The sequence below is a fragment of the Anguilla anguilla genome, chromosome 7, assembly GCF_013347855.1.
Source record: "Anguilla anguilla isolate fAngAng1 chromosome 7, fAngAng1.pri, whole genome shotgun sequence".
NCBI classification, from domain to species: Eukaryota; Metazoa; Chordata; class Actinopteri; order Anguilliformes; family Anguillidae; genus Anguilla; species Anguilla anguilla.
In genome coordinates, this window is record NC_049207.1 from 8065215 (window position 1) to 8079945 (window position 14731).

Sequence of the window (14731 nt, forward strand, 5' to 3'; positions counted from 1 at the left end):
AAAATCAAAATGGCAAAATGTACGCATGCTTCCCTATGTGATCGATTCGACAGGTTGACTGATGTAGTCGATCTGCAACCCCACTAGTAGGCTATATGATTATGACGTGTACGTTTGCGTGCACTTTGCTTTTCAAAAAGACGATTTAACAAATCTGAACCTATTTTAATTTTGTCTCTCAGACAGGCCAGTTTATCGGGAAAATATCGCCTTTGGCTTTCTCTTCGGGGCCTGGGCCCAGAATTAGCGCTATGATACATTGTTGGTCCTTTGTGACAAGCGACAAACAAGTAAACAAGTAAACTGAGTTGAATTATGCGACAGTCTCTTTCTATCATACAGCGAATGAATGCTGGCCCTGTCGCAGTGAAGAAATGCGCAGCTGAATATTAATGCAATCTCGTCAAATGTGGAGTTAAGCAAATATCAGCTAGTTGATTTCGACGCTGAAAGATTTGTCAAGACAAATTTTAGAATGTGGGAACCTCACTGATCACATTGGCATTCCGTGGAGTGACCTTGGTGTAGCCTAGTTCCCAAGCTACCTGCGTTTCCCCGCTGACCTTGACTGAGCGCTGAAACAACCACAGGACGGCCGAAGTACGCTATTCTGGAAAAGGCAGACTGCCACTTTAGATGTCATCCATCCAGCCAGCCAGTCCCCCCTCTCCTCCCCTCCCCTCCCCTCCGCCGCCCTTCCTCCCCCGCCCCCTCGCATCTTTGCTGGTCGTAATATGTGCAACAAGATGGCGGCCGTTCCAGAGAACAGAGTGCTTTCGTACAGTGTTTTTAAATGGAGTTCTTACTCCTCAACATATCTACCAGAGTGAGTAAAGCTTCTCATGCTCACCTCGTTTACTTGTATGTTGTTTGTTAACGCAGGTGTCCGATATGGCTGCGATGCCGTGGAATATTCCATAATTGGCCTAGGTGATCCGGAGCTAGCCAGCTAGCAGGCTAATATATCCGCTCAAATTGTTTAAACGAAAACAATGCACGCACCAAATGCCCGTTGCAAACACTATAAATACAAACTATTGATATGAAAAGTTTACACAGACAATCTAAACAAATCTATCTTGCGGGTAATACTAGTGATACTGAAATCCGCTTCATTATTAAAAGGCGTTGCGAGGATAACTAGCCTCGCTAGGCCAGAATCACAAATATAAACATTGTCGAGCGATTACAGATTGTTCTACCGTTACGCACTTCATCCATTGAGTTTTCTTTCGATACTCTTAATGTTATTAGCGAGCTAATCAAGCTGTCTAGTCAACGTAACGTTATGCACCGCGAATTTAGCTAGACTAACGTTAGACTGTCCAGCTAGGCTAGGTAGACTAACGTGGATGTTTTGCAGGACATCATCCCTGAGTTATGTAGCTAGCTAACGTTAGCTAGTGTATTGTCTGTATTCCTCTGTCTTCTCGTCTGTTCGCCCAGAGGCTGTTTTCAGCAGTTATCAATACGTTGTTGCAGTAATTCACCAGCACAAGTTGGTTGCGTAAGTTATCTAGTAATGAGCTTGCTTGACATCGCCAGAATCATCAACTTCATAACATTAGTCTAGCCAAAGTAATCCAAGTTCGTTAGCTATACTCGCTTTCTGTTCGTATGAAAAGATATTGTTTAACGTTAGCCATTCTCAGTCTTACCATTTTCAAAATGCTGTGTGCATTTCAAACGTATTTATTTCGATCAGTGATTACACTTGGTGTGATTTCTTATGTTTTGATATTGCTGGAAAATCAAATGATTATTTGCTTCCTAGAATAGCTAGCCAACAGTACCCAAATCAGATAATGTAGTCTGGCTGGGACCAACAGGCGAGCTTTACAGTCAAAGCGCTGACATTCGCATGTTGCATCCATTTTGACGGAATACTTTCTAACGTTAGCACAGTATGCGTTTCAGCAATTGGCCTGAATATACAATGAAAGCACGACGATTTGCAGAGAAGCTTTGTTGTCATGTTTTTAATCTGTACAGAGGCTAGGTCAGGCGTGTTAAAATCTTTCTGTGGTTTCACGAAAGATTCTTTTGGCGACGCCCATCGCATTGGTCGATGACCGTCTCATAACAGTAGCAGGTTAACTTGGCGGCTCAATAAATTATTTTTTATTTAAATTTAAAATCAGTTTTGCATGGAAAATTCAGGGAAACTAGGTATTCCACGATGCTAACGACGCTGGGAGCTAGACTGGATTGCTTCCAGGGATTTTTGGCAATTAGTGCGTAAGGCAAAACTGAAAGTAAAATTGTCAACACTATCAAACTTTGTCCTGGGAGGCCTTGGCTCAAGTTTAAATGCCCCCCAACCCCCCCCCCCCCCCCCCCCCCCCCCCCCACCCGCCGTGCGCAAAAGATGAAATACAGCAATAAACTGAGACATATAACACGCTTTTAAGTGACTCAGAAATACTATATAAAGTTTTCACAAATAGGTATTTTTGACAAATTATTCCAGCAGATTATTTAAAGGTTAGAGGGTCCTTTTGGGCCCCCCCTTGACCCAGGGCCCGGGACAGCTGACCCGGTGTTCCCCCCATGTCGGCGGCCCTGATTACAAGCATTACTCCATCCAGTCATGGGGTTTGGCGCAGTATGAACACGTAATGCGGAATGAGACTTCATTATGAGGTGCATGTCTAGGCTGTAGCTATCTCTCCGGTCCCAACAGCAGATATTTTGCATTGTCTAAAAATAAGCGTGCAAAAGATCATGTGACCTGCTGGGGTCGGTTACTAATCCTTGTGACCCCTGGTACTTTGTGTATAACCAGGCATTCTGTGGGGAGGTACCATGGGGATTACCCCTTACCCTTGACATTTATTTATTCATTAATTTATTGAGTGATTGATTGATTAATTGGGAGTGTCTCTTTTTTCAGGTTGTCAGAACCATTGCCCTGTAAATGTCCATCAGCATGTGTATAGTAGTCAATGCATGTTAAAAAAAGAAAGCCATCTTTATTGTGGTTTCAAGCTTGTCTATTATTTCTGTCTGGGGTCTGCATTTCGAATTAGTCGTGTCTAATAATGGGACTGCTTTTTGGAGTCATGGGTCTTACACACACGGTTCTTTTCCGATTTTACCACACAAGCTTTGTTACTGTTACAAAAATATCTGCCCGTACTTAAACTGCAGTGTCTGCCCACAAATCAATATAGCATAGCATACCCGGGCATTGCGATACTTTCTTCTGTGATACAGTATCGATATAGTTGTCTGCTTCTTTTGCTTAAAACTGCAGCTATTCTCTTACAGCAAAACTTTAGCAAGCTGTAATCATTCATTTGAGTGAGACTTGCTAAATTGAATAAATATGGCTTCCTATTCAATGTGAAACACTTGTTGTTACATGTTAAGCATGCACTGTCTGAAACTACAGAAGCTGTTGCTTTAACCGCGTGCCTCTGTTCTTGTTACTCCATCATCTGCTTTTAGTTTAACCACAGGAGCTCTGTTCATGTCACACAAACTTTTGCTCTTTCTATAACCACGCTGCCCTCCTGTTACTTAGAGCCTCTTTTTACCAGAGTGGTTCTGTTTTGGTTAGGTCAGCACTTGCTGGGGACTGATAGCCCTTTCCCTGAATTTTTCTCTCAGGAATATTTTGGTGGACAAACCCAATGACCAGTCTTCCAGGTGGTCATCTGAGAGCAACTACCCGCCACAGGTAATCAGACCGACAGTGTAAACGGCGTGCGCTCCCTGCCTGTTCACCAGCGACACGCAGCTGTCCGTGACGTCTGCACGGCTTTACGGAAAGGCTAAACCTGACTGGTGACAAAGATAGGTTCAGTGGGCGGTCACGCGCTCTTCGTTATTAATAATTTCTGGTAAATGTGAAGTCATTGCATTCAGTGGTGGATGTTCAGAATGTGTGTAGCCGGTTGCTACTTCCGTACGTTTTTCTGAAGGTTGTTCAGTTTTGGCACATTTTTTGAGTATTTAACTGGCAAGCTTAGGCTCCGCATCTCAGTTCATTATCATAAAATGAACAAGCAGAGTTTATCTGCTCAGTAGCATTGTACAGGACTGGACCAGAATTGTCAGCTTCTTTGGTAAATGGAGGATTGTTGTTGATGGCAGATTTTCAAAAACCTGTTAAACATGTCAAAATTGAATGGGCTTGAGGCCTTGATGAAAAGCCTTGGTCTTGAAAACTTTAAACATCGATGTTTCGTTTCATGAGATGGTGAAATTGCACCATTGGACAAATGAAAAAAAGAGATATTGCGAAGAACTTTTAACCTTTGACCTTTAACCTTTTGGGTTTGTTGCCACACTTGCTGCCTGACCCAGGGTTGCTCCCTCTGCCAGATAGCAGGTTCCCCATTTCCCCGGAAACCCAACCATGATTCACGACTCGGGCCTCCTTAAAAGGAAACCACAGGCCTCATTGAGCGCTTTCATGTGCGCTTTACTTTTTCCCTCCTCAAAGCCCATGTCCCTTTTCAGTAATTAGGCTAATTTATAGCCCTCTTAACTAGTGACATGTCTGGTAAATGGCCAAGGGACCTATCATTTGAACTGAACTGTTTGATGATGTGTCCTCCGTAAAATAGTTCAGAGCCTGTAGAAAGGTATATATTGAATTATTTAAACATTAGAACACATTATATAATTAAATATTGATATCCTCCTAAGACCCGGCGATTCATTTTTGTCCCCTGTTGAGGACACGGGGCTTAAGCCCTAAACCATGCATTTCTACTGTGCTGAAACCCACACTAATACGGCACATTCAATAAAAATAAAATTGAAAATATTTTTGAAAATATTTTCACTGTCATTCAAGGCAGTTGTATTATGTCAAAAAAATGTAGGATACTTCAAATTATTTTTCTGCCATGTCTCAAGAGGGTATTTAAGCAATATTCCTGTGGGTGAAATTCATATTTTTTTTCTGTTTTTCCCCCCCTGTAATCGTTCTAGTACTTAATTTTAAAACTGGAAAGGCCGGCGATTGTTCAGAGCATCACATTCGGGAAGTATGAGAAGACTCACGTGTGCAACCTGAAGAAGTTCAAGGTTTTCGGGGGAATGAGCGAAGAAAACATGACAGAACTGCTGTCCAGGTGAGTGCGTAGGCCGTGGGGGGGGGGGGCTGTGTACTGTATAACCCGGGGACCTTTGGACATGGAACAGGACAAATATGAGACTGTCGTCCATTAAACTGTGTGCTGCTCCTCTTCACGGTCTGGTGAGTGCAGCCTGTGGGGCGTCTGAACAACACTGCGGGCACTCTGACTTTTTACTCTTGTGTAAATAAATATTGGCGCAGAAAGTTTGACTGTCTTTGGAATCTGTTTTGTGGCAAGATGCTATGCTAGTCACCAGGATGGTTGTGTTCTAAAACCCTGCATGGGATGTAGATTTGTCCAGTTTGTTCGTTATTTTGCTAATCTCAACAGATAACCTTTACCTATTTAGTTTTAACTATTGTAATTCCAGCCAGTGTTATTCATTCAGCATCATGTATAGAGATGAGCATTATTTTACATATGGAATGGCTCACAAAAGACAGCCTCTAGGAGAGGTAAGAAGAGGTGGACCAATGTTTGTTTAACTGAGAATTTCATGGGAAGGTTTTTAAGAAATTTTAAGCCAGTCCATCTAGGATGCCAAGATGGGAGAAACGATCCCACGAAAGACTAAAATAAAGTGTACGTAAGTTACTGCATCAACACAAAAACACAAAAATCTCCAGGTGTTTTAATTCACACACTGAATGAATGAATGAGTGAAGTTAATTTAAGCATTTTCATAGGAGGTTGTCACCATTGCATGGCCAATGATTATGAAAGTAGGAGGTTTTGAGGGAGTACTTGCCGGTGGACAGGGTGTCAGTGTAAGTAAGCACAAAGTAATGTACCTCTGCTATCACTCTGACACTTCTGTATTTGCTTTGACATTTTCCTTTCCCTCGCCCTAAACAGTGGCCTTAAGAACGATTACAACAAGGAGACCTTTACGCTGAAACACAAGATCGACGAGCAGATGTTCCCTTGCAGATTTGTCAAGATAGGTGAGTCTCGGCATGCTGGAAAGAAAGAACTTCCTGTGTCTAAACGTGAGTGATGGGGAGAGAGTGGGCAGTTACTGAACTTGGCTCCTGAGTGCATTAAGGAGTATGTAAAGTACTCCTTAAGTAACAGGAAGTAGAATTTTCGTTTGCCAGCAGTTTTTGAACCACCTTCTTTGACCAGTGTGTGGCTATTTGGAGGGGCATTACTGTTCACTTCAAGTTTCTCTGGACAAGAGTGTGTGCTAAGTATTTTTCTGTGCTCTATTGATCTTGCCTGGTGCAATTGAGCCTGCCAATATGTCCAGAAGGCGGGGTTTGCTCTTTTTGAGAGTATTTAATTGGTTCCAATAAATCGGACAAGATCAGTAAAGCATACAGTATAAAAGCATTTGAATCTAAAACAAATGTGTATTTGACCCTGGTCTGGTGCTAAGAGGTTTCATGTTATGTGAATATTGAATGTGGCGCTGTATGTAAGTGCTGGCGTGTGTATCAGTAACGCACAGATTGGGGCTTTAAAGCAGTTTTAATGGTCCTCTCGCATCCTCCACGCAGTGCCTCTGATGTCGTGGGGACCCAGCTTCAACTTCAGCATCTGGTACATCGAGCTTCACGGCATCGACGAGCCAGACGTGGTGCAGCCCTGCCTTAACTGGTACAGCAAGGTAGGCATGATGTCAGGCCGATAATGGTGCGAGGAGTCATTTCTTTCCTTTAAAAATATTTTGTTTGTTTCCGTATTTAGTAAATGACATATTTCAGGTAAAATAAAACACGTCTGGGTTTGCATACGCTTGGCGATAGTGTAATCATTGGCGTGACTAAGTATTTGTTTTTTACAAAATGACTCCATGCTTTTTTTTATAGAACCACAATGTGATGATGTCACTGTTTAGACATCCTTCCATAAATGAGTTTGTTGATGACAAAAGGACCTTTTTATTTAGTTGGTTGGCTGCAAGGTGGTCATTTTTGGTGCTTTGAGGTTGAAAATTTTGCAACTCCTGTTAAAAAAATCAGAGAGTAAATTAGAGAGATGTGGATCTGAATCCCAGGAAGTTCACTGAGCAGTGGAGGAGTGGTTAGCATTGAACTGTAGATATGAGGAGCCTGTGTTCCAGGGCTTGTAGCATCTCAGTCCGATTTGACTTGAAAATGAGCTGTAAATAGTTTAGTTTAACAAAGGAACAAATTGAAATTGCATTTAAAATAGCTGAGAATCTATCATGTCATGCATGTTCTCCTACCTTCTCTTGGGTTTCTCGATGGGTCAGAAGGACATTATCGTGTTGATTAATTCAGTACCTCTGGGCTTGAGAACATGAGACTGTAGAGTGTGGCGCTTTGAAACTCTTGACGGGAGTAGCAGCGAGACTGCTGTACTGTGCACTACCGCGAAAATTGTGTTCCAGTAGTACCGTGAACATCGTGTTCCAATGGTACCGCGAACATTGTGTTCCAGTAGTACCGCGAACATTCCCCCTTGTGTTCCAGTAGTACCGCGAACATTGCGCCTTGTGTTCCAGTAGTACCGCGAACATTCCCCCTTGTGTTCCAGTAGTACCGCGAACAGGAAGCGATCCGCCTGTGCCTGAAGCACTTCCGGCAGCACAACTACACGGAGGCCTTCGAGTCTCTGCAGAAGAAGACGCGCATCGCCTTGGAGCACCCAATGCTGACGGACCTGCACGACAAGCTGGTGCTGAAGGGAGACTTCGACGCCTGCGAGGAGCTCATCGACAAGGCCGTGAGAGGTAACCACGGAAACTCGTGGACAGACTTGGATACCTCGCTTCGCCAGGTATCGATAAGGGCCCAGATGTTGTATCGGAATGTTTGAGCCTTTCTTGTGCGTCGGACGTTTTTAGACGTAGGGATAGGCTGGAGGAAGTGAGGGAGTGCTAGGCGAACCCTTGCTGAAGGAACCAATGAGAATGTCTGCAGTGGGCTTTCCCATGTGCTCCCTGGCTCATATAATGCTCATTGCCCTCACTTCCTGTTTCTCACTTCCAGTGGCTCTCTCTTCCTATTCCCCTCACTTTCTGTGTCTCTCTCTTCCTATTCCCATCACTTCCTGTGTCCCACTTTTCTTTCTTCCTGCACCATGTGTCCATCTCCCTCCGTCTTTCTTTTTTTATGTCCCACGTTCCTTCTCTCTCAGTCCTGTGCTTCACTGCTTTCGCTCGCTGCCTTGCTCCTGCACTCCTTCTCTGCCTTGCTTCTACACTCCCTCTCTTCCTTGCTCCTGCTTTTAATTTCCCTCTCCGCTTTTTCAGTGGAGCCGACTGAGCTCAGCCCAGAAGTTGGGCTCGTGTGCTCTTCCCTGTGGGCAGTTACAGAGAGGTCTCATTTGCCTTTTTGGGTAAAAGAAGTATCTGATTTCCCTTTTTCTTCCAGATGGTCTGTTTAACCACTATATCAGCCAGCAGGAGTACAAGCCAAGATGGAGTCAGATTATCCCCAAAAGCAGCAAAGGTAAGACAAACAGGACAGAAAGAAACGCTTAAGGAAATCAATATCTAGCTGTTCTTTTGTACGACTTTGAAGGACCTCTTTCGTTCCAAGTACAAAGAAAGATCAATTGTATGTTGTTTTATTGGCCCTGGCATTGAACTGGATCGCACAGCAGTAGCACAGAGGCTTGAAATCTTTCTCCCTAGTTATTTAATCTGTGTTGCCCCATCTGTCTGTCTGGTATTTTTTTCTGGCCATCTGTCTCCCGGTGCACCTTTGCTCTTTTACTTTGGTCATCACTCTCTGTGTCTTTTAATCTGTCTTCATCTCTGTCTGTTTGTCTGTCTTTCTGTCTTCAGGCGACGGGGACGACAGCAGGCCAGGCATGAGGGGAGGCCATCAGATGGTGATCGATGTTCAGACAGGTGAGCGCACCTGAGGTACTGACCCGGGGCAGCATTTTCAGGGGCCTCGTGCATCAGCACAGCCCTTGGATTCTGTCCCTTTGTGTTCCTGTAGATATCGGCCCCTTGTGTACGTGACCGAATAAATCGGAGAGCGAACGCTGACGGTGGTTAAGTGCTGATGTCTGATGCCCCATGCTGCTCAGCTCCACTGTGAAAATGGCGTTGGTACATCTGTGAGATGTCCTCTTCTCTTCCCCAGAAACGGTGTACCTGTTTGGCGGCTGGGACGGCACTCAAGACCTGGCGGATTTCTGGGCCTACAGCGTACAGGAGAACCAGTGGGTCTGCATCTCCAGAGATACAGAGAAGGAGGTGTGTGGAGCCTCACGCACAGACGCACACACACACACACACACACACACGTGCGCACACACAGTTTAACACTGGGATTTGTGATGACGCTGCAAGTGCAGAGGCATTTGGAGCATCTTACTCTCTCCTTCCTGCCACTTGCTCTCGTTCTCTGGCTGTCACTCCATCACAAAACTGGGCTGAGACTTCTGCATCCTGAAATTACACTGGGATCAAGCCCTAATTTGTGTTTGGCGAAAGTGTTTTAGGTGCAAATGAACATATTTTGATGGACTACAGGCTAAAGTTTGGGAGGGGGGGGGGGTGTAGTCAGTTTTGCTAGTTATCATTTACTGTTTTGTATTTGCGTGAGGAAAAAATGATAACATGAGATGAACAGCAAAACTGACTATCCGACTAAGCTTTCCTTTGTAGTCCATTTATTCTATCAAAATATGAGTGAAACTTAACATTTCTGCAGTAATAAAAGTTGCATAACATATTATGTATCTGTCTATGTATTTGTATACATGTACAAATAATATTCCATAAATGCCCAGATAATTGGCTTATAAAGATGCTAATAATGATGCTAATACATTACATTACATTACAGGCATTTAGCAGACGCTCTTATCCAGAGCGACTTACACAACTTTTACATAGCATTTTACATTGTATCCATTTATACAGCTGGATATATACTGAAGCAATTTCGGTTAAGTACCTTGCTCAAGGGTACAACGGCAGTGTCCTACCCGGGAATCGAACCTGCGACCTTTCGGTTACAAGCCCAGTTCCTTACCCACTGTGCTACACTCCGTCCTATGTAACGCTAACAGCAGTTGCTAATAAAGCTAATGGAGAGTTAGCCTGTTAGTCAGCGGTCGCTGTGTCTCCTCTCCTCAGAGCGGCCCCAGCGCGCGCTCCTGCCACAAGATGTGCATCGACTCGCAGCGGCGGCAGATCTACACGCTGGGCCGCTACCTGGACTCTTCCGTCCGCAACAGCAAGTCCCTGAAGAGCGACTTCTACCGCTACGACATCGACGCCAACGCCTGGACGCTGCTGAGCGAGGACACGTCGGCCGACGGCGGCCCCAAGCTCGTGTTCGACCATCAGGTAGAGCGACGTCTCCCTGCCTCCCTACCCTTCCCCAAACCCCAAGCTCGTGATCAACCATCAGGTAGAGCGCCAGCACCCCGCCTCCCCCCAAAAACCCCAAGCTCATGTTCAACCATCAGGTAGAGCGCCAGCACCCCGCCTCCCCCCCCCACCCCAAGCTCGTGTTCGACCATCAGGTAGAGCTCCTGTACCCTGCCCCCCCCCCCCAAAAAACCCCAAGCTCATGTTCAGCCATCAGGTAGAACGCTGGCTAGGTGTACTCGCACATTGAAACATCGCGCAAAAGAGGATCTGAATCAAATAGTGTACACATGCACAAATATTTAAATTCACCCCTAATTATACCGTACATGTACTGTATACTGTACTGTACAAGAACCAAAGAAATTAATGCTGTTATGTAAAATCTAATTCAGTTGACATTTTCCTTTTTTTTTTTTTGTTTCATCCTGAACACAGCAAAGTTCTTATACAACCCACAGCAGGAGAATATTATGCTGGTCATGTGTACAGTGGGTTTATTGCATAACTAACATTTTACATTTTAACCTATCACGGGTGTAGCCATTTTGTGGGAAGAAGCGAAGTCAGAAGTGAACTTACAGCAAGCATCTACACAGAACAGATATTTCTTTTCAGGAACCCAGCTTGCATGCTTCAGCATAATAACCTATTTATTATTTAGAACTTGTAAATAACTTACTAATAAATAAATAATTTATCTCAGACTTAATAAAACGGAAATTAAATGTCTTGTAAAAAAAAAAAAAAGTGAGTAATGTCTTTATCTTGCAGCTTAATGAATTCTTGGAAAACAAGAAAAAAAGTTATTACACAGGAAAAAGGTGGGGGGGCGGAGTACAGACTTTGGCCCCGTGCCATACCAGAGCCCCAGCACCTGTTTGCTGCCCTGCCGGTGGTGCGCTGGGCCTGGCTGTTTGTGAATTCTCCAGAGCTGGAACGTGCTCTGCTGGGAACAGCGTAATGGGAACACGCTGCCCTGGTGGCACCAGAGGGGGCGGGGCTCTGCTACCCGGCCCAGGAGGCAGACGGGGCTGTTTGCCAGTGCTCCGGCTTCCTGTTTGTTTTTTTTGTTCGTGTGTACGTCTTTGTGTGCGTCTCTGTTTGTGTGTGCGTCTTTGTGTGCGTCTCTGTTTGTGTGTGCGTCTTTGTGTGCGTCTCTGTTTGTGTATGTGTCGGTGTGTGTATGTCTCTGTGTGCGTCTCTGTTTGTGTTTGTGTCTGTGTCTTGCGTCTGTGTTTCTGTGTGTGTCTGCACGCGTTGCTGTGTGCGTCTCTGTGTGTGTCTCTGTGTTTGTGTCTGTGTCCATCTGTTTGTGTTTGTGTCTGTGTGCATCTGTTTGTGTGTGGAGCTGGTCATTTGTCTTCCACGGGGGAAAAATAGAGACGTTGTTTTAAAAATATAGAGGACACAAAATGTAAAAAAAAAAGGTTTGATGATGAAGATGAAGCGTCTTGTTTTTTATTTTTATGTGGTTGGTTTACGAAAATGAAACATTCATCCGAGAGATTTCCCATGGCTGTTGTGCTCCCCCACACTGAGGCCTACCAGCTAATCAGCGGTCATAAGCAACTTTGGGGCTTTGGAAACAATTGCTTCAACTTTTTAAGAGGATTGGTTCCGAGCCAAGTTCTTGTACTTTTTTAATGCGATTTCCACCCGGGCCCTGAAACCCTCGCTGACGTGTCGCGTTCTGTGCTCCCTCCCCCTGTCCTCCGCCAGATGTGCATGGACTCGGAGAAGCACATGATCTACACGTTCGGCGGGCGCATCCTGACCTGCAACGGCAGCGTGGAGGACAGCCGCACCTCGGACCCGCAGTTCAGCGGCCTGTACGCCTACCACTGCCAGGCCGCCGCGTGGCGCCTGCTGCGGGAGGACTCCTGCAACGCGGGCCCCGAGGACGTGCAGTCGCGCATCGGGCACTGCATGCTGTTCCACACGGTGAGTTGCAGTCGCGCATTGCCCCTAAAAGTTGTACTTGTGCAGCAGACGCAGCAAATCGCAGTTGCGACTGCGTTGCACTAGCAAGTCACAGTCGCTCGTCGGACAACGCATGGTGTGTTGCACTATGCAAGTCACAGTCGCACAACGTGTGGTGTGTTGCACTATGCAAGTCACAGTCGCGCATTGGCCCTTGCACGTTGTTCTGCGCGGTACGTAGGTGACCACTGCATGTGGGACGCTGCATGGTATTCCAGACACCACGTCATTGTTGTTCCTTGGGCACAGCTGTGTGAACTCAGAACTCCACAGAACCACACAGGGGTGGTTTTTCTTGGAGAGGAAAAACACCATTATGTTGTCACTTCTAGCTGCTTATGCACTCAGCCCTATCCATGGTGTGGTGCAGCGGTCCTTAAACTGTTGTTCCCGCCCCAATTTAATCTCCCTTTCCTCTTAGCTGCTTTCTAATGCTTCCCACCACCCCCATGGGCTGTTTTTCATTGCTATTCGTCGTGCTCAAATGTGGAAACAAATAAAAAAACAAAATTGTTCACCAAGTAAATGGAACGTTCTCGGAAAAGCCCCAGGGTTGTTCCTGGAATACCGCAGTGTTTTCGAAATGGAGTGAACACTAACCCACAAAAAAAACAAAGTAACAGCATACAGCATCGGCGAAACTTTTATAACGCCGTGAATACTTAAGCAGATCATCTTCTGTGATGTAGAAACATGTAATGCACAAACGTGTACCAGATTCCATTTTCACGCTTGATACGGCTAAGCTAAAACCGGCCCTTTCATCACATCAAACTTCATCGTCCTGTTCCGCACCTTCCTCAGAGAAACCGATGCCTGTACGTGTTCGGCGGCCAGAGGTCCAAGACGTACCTGAACGACTTCTTCAGCTACGATGTGGACGGCGACCACGTGGAGATCATTTCGGACGGAACCAAAAAGGACTCCGGCATGGGTAAGGCGAACGCCACCACTTTGCCGCGTCATCTTTTGCGCTTGACGAGAGGTCAAAGGTTAAGTGTGGCAGAGTTTACGCTGTACTCAATTGGAAAACCTCCCGAGCAGAGTCGAGGTGGTGATTGGTGTGGTGTTGGTTTGGCCAATGGGAGCAGTCCTCAGTGGCCCAGGTCAGCGTGTTTGAGGTAGTGCGATATTTCAAGGCTGACTTTAACCCGGGACAGGTCATTATTATTGTGGTCCAGTCTATCTGCTTGACCCTTGTGCTAGGCAGACACATATTACAACGATTTGTGGTGACCTTTTTAACCACACCGTGCTCGTAAAAATGATTTGAATCGGTAAAAAAATGGCGGTTGGAAGCCCAGCGCGCGTTCATCCCCGCCTTTCCACCCGAAGGACGCGCTGAGTGTCAATCTCCACAGTCCCGGCTGTCCTCCATACAGGGAAAAAATATGTCGGAAGACAGGAGCTCCAGGAGTGGAAATTCCAGCCCGAATGCCGGAATTTGGGGGGGGGGGGGGGGGGGGGGGGGGGGGGGGGGTTTGAACCTCGTGGCGGGTCGACCTCGTCTCGGGCCCAGGCTAGCGGGTGCGCTGGTCGCCTCTCAGTCGCACGAGCGGGTCACAGAATGTGAAGAATGCGGGAGTGAAATCGCCGGCGGCGTCAGCGGCGGGGGCGGGTCCTCTCGGGAGGAAGGAGCTCATGAATAATGCAGCGAGGCCGTCCCGCCCCTGCGGGGAAACGGCTCTATCGGTCCCGACCCTCCTAGCCGGGGCTCGCAATTTTTAGGGCCCTTGTTTACTCCTTGTTCCGGTCCGCTGTTGTTCCAGAACCCACCCGAGCCCCCAGCCAATAGATGGCTACCGCTGAATGAATGGGTTGTCGGCTAATTAATAACAGGTGTGGGCAGGAATTTCAACAAGTTGTCTACTTTTGGGAAAAAGTCTGTTGCCTCAGATTCCAGGAATGAAATGTTTCTTTGTAATTGTTTTGGTTCATTTTTACTCTCCCCCCCCCCCCCCGGCCTTGCGCTTTATGGCAGTTTGCAAGCCATGCCAGAATGTGCTCAGTCGCTTTCTCTCTCTCTCTGGCTTTCTCTCTCTCTCTCTCTCTCTCTCTCTGTCTCTCTCTCTCTGGCTTTCTCTCTCTCTCTCTCTCTGTCTCTCTGTCTCTCTCTCTCTCTCTCTGGCTCTCTCTCACTGTCACTCTGTTTCTCTCTCTCTCTCTCTCTCTCTCCCCCTCCCTCCTTCTCCCTGTTTCTCTCTTCCGCTGCCGTGAACACTGTGACCTAAATAAGGCTGAACAGTGCGTTATGGTTCACTCGGTTCGCTCTCTCTCTCTCTCTCCGGGGCCTCCTGGGTCTCGGTGCTGTCTAATTGATCAGAGCAGGTCCCCGGGTTCAGACAGAGCGCGC

General features: G+C 46.2%; 1 protein-coding gene across 2 annotated transcripts in view; it reads left to right on the forward strand.

Annotated features, from left to right (window-relative positions):
• Window positions 1–708: 708 nt before the first annotated feature.
• The window catches only part of mkln1 (muskelin 1, intracellular mediator containing kelch motifs), a 19267-nt gene continuing 5244 nt past the window's right edge, over window positions 709–14731 (forward strand). The window contains exons 1-12 of one of the 2 annotated variants that reach the window (XM_035425680.1): window positions 709–826; window positions 3613–3682; window positions 4945–5087; window positions 5949–6037; window positions 6593–6702; window positions 7599–7791; window positions 8435–8512; window positions 8851–8916; window positions 9158–9270; window positions 10159–10371; window positions 12118–12339; window positions 13183–13312. In XM_035425680.1, the coding sequence (XP_035281571.1) occupies window positions 735–826; window positions 3613–3682; window positions 4945–5087; window positions 5949–6037; window positions 6593–6702; window positions 7599–7791; window positions 8435–8512; window positions 8851–8916; window positions 9158–9270; window positions 10159–10371; window positions 12118–12339; window positions 13183–13312 (1519 nt within the window). In that variant the 5' untranslated portion in view covers window positions 709–734. Of the gene's footprint in view, window positions 827–3612; window positions 3683–4944; window positions 5088–5948; window positions 6038–6592; window positions 6703–7595; window positions 7792–8434; window positions 8513–8850; window positions 8917–9157; window positions 9271–10158; window positions 10372–12117; window positions 12340–13182; window positions 13313–14731 lie in introns of those variants that run through there. The other variant, XM_035425681.1, reaches the window with a different exon arrangement.